Below are 11,437 nucleotides of genomic sequence, written 5' to 3'. Positions count from 1 at the left end.
AAAGATTGAATTTTTTTTGGTATGTGGTCACCATCACTCATTGACAATGACGCTGTAAGAAATATGAACTATTCTTTACATCGTCAATGTGCCACCAAGCTTGAGAGCTAAGATGTTATGTCCCTTGTGCCTGTAGTTACATTGGCTCACTCACCCTTCAAATCGGAACACAACAATACTGAGTACTGTTATTTAGCGGTAGAATATCTGATGAGTGGGTGGTACCTATCCAGACGGGCTAACACAAAGCCCTACCACCAAGTGAGTAAATGTAAGTAAGTAAATTTTCGTTTTAATTTCAGATGACCTAAACACATCGTCATATTGCCTTCAAATTGGCAAATCTTATTCTATACACTAAGTTCCCGAAAATATACTAATGCTCAAATTTGATAATTAATGTGAAAGTATCTCTGTCAGTCTGTCGCTTTTTCACAAACAAACCGTGGAAACGAATTTGATGAAATTTGGTATGAAGCAAACTTGAAGCTCAAGAAAGGACAGCAACTTTTTGTCTGACACATGACAACCAACACTCTAACAGCTAGCGCGCACTGGTAACTTTTGTCACGGTGACTGTTTCATCACTCTTGTCGAGTCCATGAATACGAATGGTGGTGCGCGCACTTTACGACGTGACAATTGGGTGACATTTGTGTCCGCTAGCGACAAATTTGTCACTCTCGTCGTCAGTCTTGCGCTATCTGCACTTGGACTGCCGACTTTGGCGCGCAAATGGCGTCACCACCTATTCAAAACGTAAACATTCGTGAAGACGATACTGATAATGATGTTCTAATAGAAGAAGTGGAAAAGAAACCAGCTCTTTATGATAAAAAATTGAAAGAGTGTTCAGATATTCACGTGAAAATTAAAGTCTTTTTCTGCCGAGTCTCACGAGTTCACAGAGAACCACCGTCTCTTCGAAATCCATAGTGGCAAATGACACTTCGATTCCGAAAATGTTTTCTCACTGTCTCTATTAATGAGCGCACTCCACTTTGGAAACGTGATGTGTCAGTGACAAACACTTCAAAGTCACCGTGACAAAAGTTACCAGTGCACGCTAGCTCTTAAACGCGAGCCATTAGTATATATAGTTATATAGTCAAAAGAAGCTGATCAATATTAAATAACAAACCAAACATTCATCAATTATTAACTATTCTCTAGCGCGAAGAATTTCCGCGCAAAAAGATATGCCCTCTTACATTAACATAATTCACTTCGTCCCTCCATTATTCCGCGTAAATAAGATTACATTAGCTCTTCAACTCGTAAAATTCGTTCAATAAACACGAAATTTAATAAAAATCGACAAGAGCGTTTTTCGTTGAGCTTGATCGAAAACATTGTAGTGTCATTCAGAACAAGAACATGAACAGCCTGTAAATTTCCCACTGCTGGGCTAAGGCCTCCTCTCCCTTTGAGGAGAAGTTTTGGAACATATTCCACCACGCAGTTCAAATGCGGGTTAGTAGAATGCACATGTGGCAGAATTTCTATGAAATTAGACACATGCAGATTTCCTCACGATGTTTTCCTTCATCGCCGAGCACGAGAAGAGTTATAAACACAAATTAAGCACATTAATATTCAGTGGTGCTTGCCTGGGTTTGAACCCGCAATCATCGATTAAGATGCACGCGTTCTTACCACTGGGCCGTCTCGGTTCACTCAGAACGTCGATTTGATTTTCGATAGTTCATCCGTGTAGACAGACATCTAATTACAATGTTGTCATAAAATGGAATTAACTGCAACAGTTTTTCAGGAATAAAAAACAATTTTGTTTTTTATTATACAACAGATACAACATGGAAATGCGGAAAATTAGTGCGATTAAGTAGATTAAAAAGAATGTAAAATTATGATAATAATTTTATTGCGAAGAAAAAATAATAATGACATTTTTTGACATGTATGTTATTCGCATCCCAACCGTTGCTAGCGCCCACAGCGCATGATCTCCAACATGCCCCCGGGCGTTGAAAGACGTGCTTTCAACCACTTGAATCCAAAACTGGTGAAACAGGTAATGGGCATATCCTGTTAAAAGCTCGGCGGATGACTCCAGCAGATGTCTTTATATCTGCTACACGAACGATTCCATCAGATCCTGGATGTACGGCGACAATTCGTCCCAGTCTCCATTTCAAAGGTGGAATATTCTCCTCTTTGACGACAACCAAGGAATCCAGCTTTAAATTGTCCTTACATGAACGCCACTTTGTTCGTTGCTGCAGCTCGGATATGAACTCTTTACTCCATCTAGTCCAAAAGTGTTGGCGGAGTTGTTCAATACGTTGGTAACGACTAAGATGGGTTGCGTCTTGGTTTTCATAGTTCTTCTGCGGCAATGAAGTCAGTGGTCGGCCGATGAGAAAATGACCTGGTGTCAATGGAGTATAATCGGTATGGTCTGAAGACAGCGGCGTTAGTGGTCTTGAATTTAAAATAGCCTCAATTTGGACTAATGTAGTGTTAAGCTCCTCATACGTTAAATTACAATGTCCCAACACTCGCTGTGAATGGTACTTAGTCGATTTGACACCCGCTTCCCAGAGACCGCCAAAATGTGGAGTATACGCGGGATTAAAGTGGAAATTAATTCCATCATTAGCTACACGTTCAGTCATAGCATTAGAATTAGATTTTAAAAATTTGGATAATTCATTATACGCACCAACAAATGAGGTACCGTTATCTGAGTATATATTAGGTTGGGGAAAAAGTCTTTTCGCATATAGTATGTATGAACTTGTAATAAAATCTCTTTGGCTATACCATTTGTATCTGGCTGGTTTTGGTATCATTAAAAAGTTTTAATTTTAAAGAAGGCACTTCCAAATTCAAATTAGGCATTTGTGTGGTTTTCATTTGTTTTTGTTGTTGTTAAAATGAGTGAATCTAAAGAAGAAATTCGACACATTTTAAAATTTTACTATAAAAACGGTAAAAATGCAACTCAAGCCGCGAAAAAAAATTGTGATGTTTATGGACCTAAAACAGTATCTGTGAGAGTAGCGCAAGTTTGGTTTAAGCGTTTTCAAGCCGGAAATTTTGATATCAAAGATGCATCTCGCTCTGGTCGCCCTGTTACGGACAAAATTGATGCCATTTTTGAAAAACTGGAGCAAGATCGGCATATTAGTAGTTACGATGTAGCTGAAGAACTGGCAATTGACCACAAAACGGTTTTGACTCATTTGAATAAAGCTGGGTACACAAAAAAGCTCGATATATGGGTGCCTCATGAACTCACTGAAAGAAACCTAATGAACCGTGTACTCATTTGTGATTCTTTATTACGACGTAATGAAACCGAACCATTTTTGAAGAAGCTGATAACTGATGATGAAAAGTGGATCACATACGACAAGAACGTGCGAAAAAGATCGTGGTCAAAGGCCGGTCAAGCTTCACAGACTGTGGCAAAACCCGGATTAACTCGCAACAAGGTAATGCTGTGTGTATGGTGGGATTGGAAGGGCATCATTCATTATGAGCTGTTACCGCCCGGCAGGACCATCGATTCAGAACTGTATTGCGAACAATTGATGAGATTGAAGCAAGAAATTGAGAGAAAGCGGCCAGAATTGATCAACAGAAGGGGTGTGGTTTTTCACCATGACAACGCTAGACCTCACACATCTTTAGCCACTCAACAAAAATTACGAGAGTTTGGCTGGGAGGTATTAATGCATCCGCCGTATAGTCCTGACCTTGCACCTTCAGATTTTCATCTGTTTCGGTCTCCGCAGAATTCCTTAGGCAGTGTCAGGTTAACATCACGAGAGGACTGCCAAAACCACTTGTCGCAGTTTTTCGATCAGAAGCCCCAAAATTTTTACAGCAATGGGATCATGTCACTACAACAAGATGGCAAAAAGTTATGGAACAAAATGGCACCTACATACTTTAGTCAAATGTAAATAAACTATAAAAAAAACTTTTTGAATTTTCATATAAAATACGAAGAAACTTTTTCCCCAACCTATTATAAGCGGGCTTACCTCTTCGTGAAATAAATCTATATAAGGCTAATAAATAATTATGGCTAGTTAAGTCACCCACAAGCTCCAAGTGCACAGCCTTTGTAGTAAAACAAATAAAAATTGCTATGCGACTAGCGCTCATAATAGGGCCCGCATAATCAACGCCGGTACATTCGAATGGATACCCTGGGTTAAGACGCTGACGCGGAAGGTCACGCGGAAGACCCATCATTGGAGTAACAACTTTACCCTGCATACGTCGGCATAGAATGCATCTATGGTAACAGGCTTTGGCTAAATTTCGTCCCCCTATAGACCAATAAGATTCTCTTATGGATGCTAGTAGTAGCTGAGGGCCTGCGTGCATTAGCCTTTGGTGCTCAAAATTAAATAATAACTTTGTGAAAGCATGAGTGGACTGTAAAACTATAGGATGCCGTTTATTATATGAAAAATCGGAATTATCGAGACGTCCTACGACACGTATTAAATTGTTGTCGTCTAAAAACACATCAAATTTTAACAGAACGCTCTTTTTCGGCAAACTTTGTTTATTCAATAATAATTTATGTTCTGGAAATGATTCGTGTTGACTTTGATAAATCAAAACGTTCAAAGCCTTATGCAATTCCTCACTAGATAGGAAATTGTTATCTGGTGATTGCTGTCTACACAGTTTAACAAATCGTAGTACATATGCCATAGATCGTAAAAGTCTTAAATACTTTGAAAATCGACTAAAATCTATAAAACCCTTGCCATTATTGTCAACAAAAACATTTAACGTCACGTCAGCTCTAGTTTCAGGGAGTGAGTTGATATCAAATGGTTTAAATTGCGAAGGCCAGCTGCGTGCGTCTTGTTGAAGGAAGTTAGGACCAGACCACCACATTTCTGAACCCTGCAGATGACTACTATCCATACCACGAGATAATAGGTCTGCTGGGTTTTCATGGGTTGGGACGTGCCTCCGGGTACATGCACCATGATCTAAACTTTCAGCAATGCGGTTGCGTACAAAAGGCTGAAGCTTCGAGGGCAATATTTGAAGCCATCCCAACACGATTGTTGAATCAGTCCAACAAAAGACACGCGAAAACTTAAGCCGAAGTGAGTTTAACGCCTTCTCATACAAACGTATCCCAACTATAGCACCCATTAATTCCAGCCTTGGAATGGAAGTAGTTTTGAGAGGCGCAACGCGACTTTTTGCCATGAGTAACCGAACACTGCACTCACCTGCATCATTAACGCTACGGACATAAGCACACGCACCATATGCGCGCTCAGACGCATCAGTAAATATATGGAGTTCCAACTCCTCGTATGAATGACATACAACCATTCTAGGAATACGAATTTCATTTAAATTACACAGAGCTTTAACAATGGTCTGCCATTGTAAATTAATTACAGGACTTAATGGCTCATCCCATGATAATTTGTCTAACCACAATCTTTGCAGCAACATTTTCATAGTGATTACAAGTGGTGACAATAGGCCTAAAGGATCGAAATCCTTGCAATCACAGAAAGTAAATCACGTTTAGTGTTACTACTGCAAGATACAATTGAGCCTTTGGAAAATACGAGTTCATCCGAACTTGCATACCAACCTAGTCCGAGTACCTTATCGGGCTCACTAGAACCTATATTTAAATTAAGTGAAGACTGAGCAACTTCAGACAATAATTGCGGGTTATTAGACTTCCACTTACGTAATGGCATACAAGCTGATGCAAGTATATTAGTAACTTCCTCACGAATAAATCTAACCTCGCCCAAATCGTCACCGCCACATAACAGATCATCAGCGTAGAAATCGTGCTTGATGACGTCAGCAACCTTTTGATCCTTACAATCAAGACCTAATTGATGAAGGCACCGAAACGCTAAAAATGGCGCACTAGCTGTACCATAGATGACAGTGTTTAATTTATACACCTGAACGGGGTCAGACACATTATTACGCCATAATATCTGCTGTAGATATCTGTCAGATGGATGAACAGCTATTTGTCTGTACATCTTCTCGACGTCCGCCGACAAGACATACTTGTGCTGTCTAAAACGGAGAAGAATAGATAACAGATCGTCCTGAATGGTAGGGCCAACCATCTGTAAATCATTAGATAAAACACCAGATGAAGAAGGACAACTTGCATTAAACACTACTCTCAATTTTGTAGTGGTGCTGCTTTCACGTAATACGCCGTGATGGGGAATAAAATAGCTAGATGAACTTAAATCTGGTCCTTCATTGCATTTAGTCATTGACCTAGTGACTCATACTCAGACATGAATTCATGATACATTTTACTAAAATCAGGTTTAGTTTTTAACCTACTTTCTAACGACTGCAAAAAATAAGAAGCTTTTATAAATAAATTTCCTAAATTAGAAGGATCTTTTTTAAGAGGAATACGCACACAGAAACGACCATCAGGCAATCGAATCGTATTTTTTACAAAATGCTCCTCGCACAACTTCTCTTCAGGTGAATAATGAAAAGGCTTTGTATTTACCTCTTCTAATTGCCAGAAACGAGTAAGATCACTTCGGAGTTTCTCAAGATCTTTCTCAGAAGAAGAATTCATTTTAGTAAAATTACATCTAATGTCACTATAAAGGACCCGAGACAATCCAACCTAATCTAGTTTCACACAAAACTGGTTTACCAGTACGTAATTTAATTCTTTGTGACCCTAACAAATCCCAAAAGACATCAGCCCCGATTAAAATATCAACATCTGCTGGCTTGTAAAAAGTTGGGTCTGCTAAACAAATGTGAGACGGAATATTCAAATTCGACAGATTGACTTCACGACACGGCACATCACTCGTTATTGATGGTAAAACGACACAATAAAGTTCTACACTGAACCTATTGTCTAATGACGTCACCTTAATGCGACACGTTTCACCTACGTGAGACATCACGTTATTAATACCAAATATCGACCTATCTATCTGCCTAGTCTCTAAATTTAACTGACGACATAGTCTATAAGTCACAAAGCACGATGTACTACCGCTATCAAGGACTGCACGAACAATGCGTTCCCGACCATTGCGATCATATAATTTAATTAATGCGGTTGACAATAACACATCTTGACTCACATTAGTAGGCGAAGATGTGACGTTTGCTGATAACGCAACATTATTTGTCTCAGTCACGCCGGTCACAGGAGACGACGACGACGACGATTGTGTCAATAAGTTATTAGAAGAGTTATTAAAATTAGCATTATTATTTTTAAAATTAGCAACATGGATTAATGTATTGTGTCTTCGCTTACACAATTTGCAACCAGGTCGTTTACAATGGTTTGCGAAATGACCCGTACGGAAACAATTATAACAAACTTTATAACTTGGCAGCAACTTAATCTGTGCCTCGTTGCTTAAAGCAAGAAACTGTGGACATTCAACCAAGTGATGATCACCTTTGCATTTAGGACAAGTCTTTGAATTAGCATTTAAACAAGAATTATCACCGTTTTGCTCGACCACCATCGATCTCAGCTTACCCCTTGACTTATCACCAGATTGAGGCTGGTCGTTACGAGACAATTCCAAAGTTTCAATTAATTCAGCGCGCTTACGTATAAATTTAAGGAATGCATCGAAGGAAATCTTAGTGACCTTGTCCATGCGACCTTTGAACTCCTCCCACTCACGGAACGTCCTAGCATCCAACTTGCGAGTGAAAATATAAATTAAAAGAGTATCCCAAAATTGAACTGGCTCACCTAAGGTCTCAAATGCACGTAAATGTTTATTTATTTGGTCAATTAAATTCTTTAAAGAAGATTCCTTTGTAATTACTTCCATGTTAAAAATAGCTGCAACATGGTTCTGAATTAATAACCTTTTGTTGTCAAAACGCTCGCATAAAACATTCCATGCCACAGAGTAATTAGTAGCCGAAAACTCGATTGACTGGATGACCACAGCAGCAGATCCCTCTAGAGACTCCTAAGATAGTGGAATTTGTTGATCTCGTCTATAGCATCATTGGAATGAATGAGACTCGTGAAGGTATCATGAAACTCCAACCAGTTGTTGTAGGATCCATTAAACTTGGGTAGTTGAATTGTGGGCAATCTAACTGGCTTATAATTATTGCTACAATGACTTTTATTGCTACAAACAGATTCACTATCTTTATTATAATTATTTATAAATTCCTGAGCCTTTAACAGACAGGGATTTAAAATACACGGACTCAAAATCAGAACGCTCAGAAAACTGTGCTTTAATATCATCAGCAATACATTCCATACGTAACTGTACCTCATCATATTGTTGGTATAATGACTCCATTTTGCCTATGCGCAGCTTTAGTTCCGTTGTATTGGAATTCGATAACGTTTTATTATCCAGTGCATCCAGATAATTAACAAAGGTAGTTAAGCGACCTTTAAAGCTACCTCGCTTTTTTATCAACTCCCTTTCCTCGGTCATTTTGGAAAACGGGCGTAAATCTGGAATTTATACAACAAAAATGTTAACAATATTGTAGAGAATTTTATTAGTACCTCAACAAATAATAACTTTTTATAACTAAACTTTCTATCAATGACTTGCAAAATATATTTGAGTAAAGGACAATACAATAACGAAAATAATAAGGTAATTACATTCACAGTTTAAATTAACAATATCTAACACTCTTAAATTATTTTAAATAGGTATAATTTCCAATTAATATGCTACGAACTTAACATTAAAACTATCACAATCCAAACCGTACGGTCGGTGAACATATTATATGCAATAGAACAAAGAAGTTACGGAACATATAATAGGTATTTAATAAGATGAACCTTATAAATCCTTAATTGGCGTTATATACTACCTGATCGAGTGTTGGGTTACGATATTATTAGTTAATTAAACTTAACACAAATCGCAAATCCTCGCTGATAATCATTTATCCGGCTCGAAGGACCAAAAAATATGTGCGGAAAATTAGTGCGATTAAGTAGATTAAAAAGAATGTAAAATTATGATAATAATTTTATTGCGAAGAAAAAATAATAATGACATTTTTTGACATGCATGTTATTCGCATCCCAACCGTTGCTAGCGCCCACTGCGCATGATCTCCAACAAAATGTTGGTCCCACCAGCGTAGTGTAATTCTTATCAGACCACTCGGTTCCACTTCTGTTCGGTCCGTGTTGTTGGAAACACAAGTAGCAGTTTTCGATTCATTCATTTATGATATAGGTAGACGAACGAACTAAAGGCCCAACTGATGGTATAAAAGATGGAATACAGTAAGAAATATTCCAAGGGCATACCTCGGAAAATAAGATGTAATGTCCCTTGTAGCTGTAGTTACACTGGGTCAGTCAACTTTCTAACCGTAACATAATAACACTAGGTATTTTTGCTTGGCGGCAGAATATCTGATGTCTGGATGGGGCCTACCCAAACGGGGTTGCAAAGCCCTTACACCAAGTCATGTCGTCTACACCGCATCCCGTGACGGCGACTCCTATAAATAACGCTGGTGGGCTAAAATAATTATATTATAATAATAAATAATGAATGTGCTTTCCCTTAAAAAAACTAATTTATATGACGAATGCGTAAGTAAGTTTGTATAACGCCTTTTATTTCTCATATATTTAATTTTTCTTTATCCTCAAACGAATTCCCTATTGCATGGCAAACTGCACATGTCATTCTTCTCCCTAAGATCAATAACCCTACGTTATTTTCACATTTCCGTCCTATTAGCATACTTCCTTTCCTGTCTAAAGTATTAGAACGTATAGTCTTTTCACCTTTTTCTTTCTAAAAACCATACTCTCAGTCGGTATCAATCTGGCTTCAGATCTGGGCATAGCACAGTTACAGCGCTTGTCAAAGTTTGTGCCGATATTCGTCTCAATATACAATAGACAATAAGTTGCTGACTGTCTTGGTACTATTGGACTTTAGCAATGCTTTCAACACCGTTGATCATGATGTGCTACTTGCCATACTAAGATCAATCGGTGTCTCCGATAGTGCTCTTGCCTGGTTCTGCAGTTTTCTCGGTAATCGCCGGCAATGTGTAGTTGCTAATAATAAATATTCTACCCTAGTTCCACTTTCTTGTGGAGTCCCACAAGGAAGTGTTCTTTCACCACTTCTCTTTGCTATATTTGTTAATTCTCCTCCTAAACTTCTTTCTTCTATCATCTATATGCGGACGACTTGCAACTGTACATTGCTGCGCCTTCACTTGACATTACGGACGCTATTCACAGGATAAACTGCGATCTGGATAAAATCTGTTCTTGGAGTAAGTCGTATGGACTGCACATAAATGCGGCTAAATCACAGGTTACCATCATAGGAAGCCCAAACAACTTGCGAAGGTGGATATAAACGCCTTACCTCCTATTTTATTTGACTCCTTTGCTTTAAACATCACTCCATCTGTTAAAAACTTAGGTATTCTAATAGATAATTCCCTTTCTTGGACTCCACAAATTGCAGAGGTAAGTCGTAAATTGTTTGCTGCGATAGGGCGGTTACGAAAATGGAAAAACCTTCTGTCCATAAATATTAAGAAATCCTTAGCCAATGCTCTTCTCTTGCCAATACTAGATTATGCAGATCAATGTGAACATTCTCCTTCTTCTTTACACTATCCTTTACAATCCTCTTTCTCCTTCCTATTTAAAAGAGTCCTTCTGTTTTCTCGGCTCAGACCAAACACATAGCATTGGTCTCCGTTCACGGAATGACAATCGCCTTAAGTTACCGACTTGTCATTCCAACTATTATAGCAATTCCTTCACAGCTAAATCTGCCAAGCTTTGGAACTCACTCCCCTCAGATATTCGCCAGTCAGAATCTATAAATTCCTTTCAAAATCGTTTATTCAATTTTTATTTACGTAAAGTTGATGAACTTTAAATTTATAGTGCATTATATGTATGTCTTAAATTCATTTTGTATATATTATAAGTATATTTATATGTATTTAGTATATTTGTATGTATTTATGCGTATATGTATGTATGTATATATATATGTATGAATGTATGTAGTTAGGTTTTTATAATTGTTTGGATTACCTTCGCTTCGCTTATTATTATTTGCACTACCCATATATTTTGACTTTGCTTCTTTCACTACGGGTTGTCTGGTAGAGATTGCTGATAGCAATAAGACCGCCCTTGTAGACCCCTTTCTTTTCCTTATATTTGTTATTATTTATTTTATTTTTCCTGTTAATGTTTGTGTGCAATAAAGTTTTTATCTGACTGAAATATCACCTAGTTTATAGTCATACTAGTAACGGGAAAAAACCGATGTAATGAGGACGATAGAACACAAATATAAATGTACCAAAAAAAAGTAGGCGCGGCAAAAATTTAATTGCCACTAGCTATAGGTAGCTATAGGTAGCGGCAGATTTGTAAATCTGC

The 11,437-nt window shown here is 38.0% G+C and overlaps 1 protein-coding gene across 1 annotated transcript; it reads right to left on the bottom strand.

Annotated features, from left to right (window-relative positions):
- Positions 1–2,003: 2,003 nt before the first annotated feature.
- LOC124537742 lies at positions 2,004–7,835 on the bottom strand. The gene is made up of 3 exons (XM_047114633.1): positions 7,796–7,835; positions 5,122–5,522; positions 2,004–2,414 (listed from the first exon to the last, which is right to left on the bottom strand). Exons 1-3 carry the CDS (start codon positions 7,833–7,835, stop codon positions 2,004–2,006), a joined length of 852 nt encoding a protein of 283 aa, XP_046970589.1.
- Between the last annotated feature and the right edge of the window lie 3,602 nt (positions 7,836–11,437).

Source organism: Vanessa cardui, chromosome 19 (genome assembly GCF_905220365.1).
Source record: "Vanessa cardui chromosome 19, ilVanCard2.1, whole genome shotgun sequence".
Lineage (NCBI taxonomy): Eukaryota > Metazoa > Arthropoda > Insecta > Lepidoptera > Nymphalidae > Vanessa > Vanessa cardui.
This window is presented reverse-complemented; position numbering and strand designations above follow the sequence as displayed.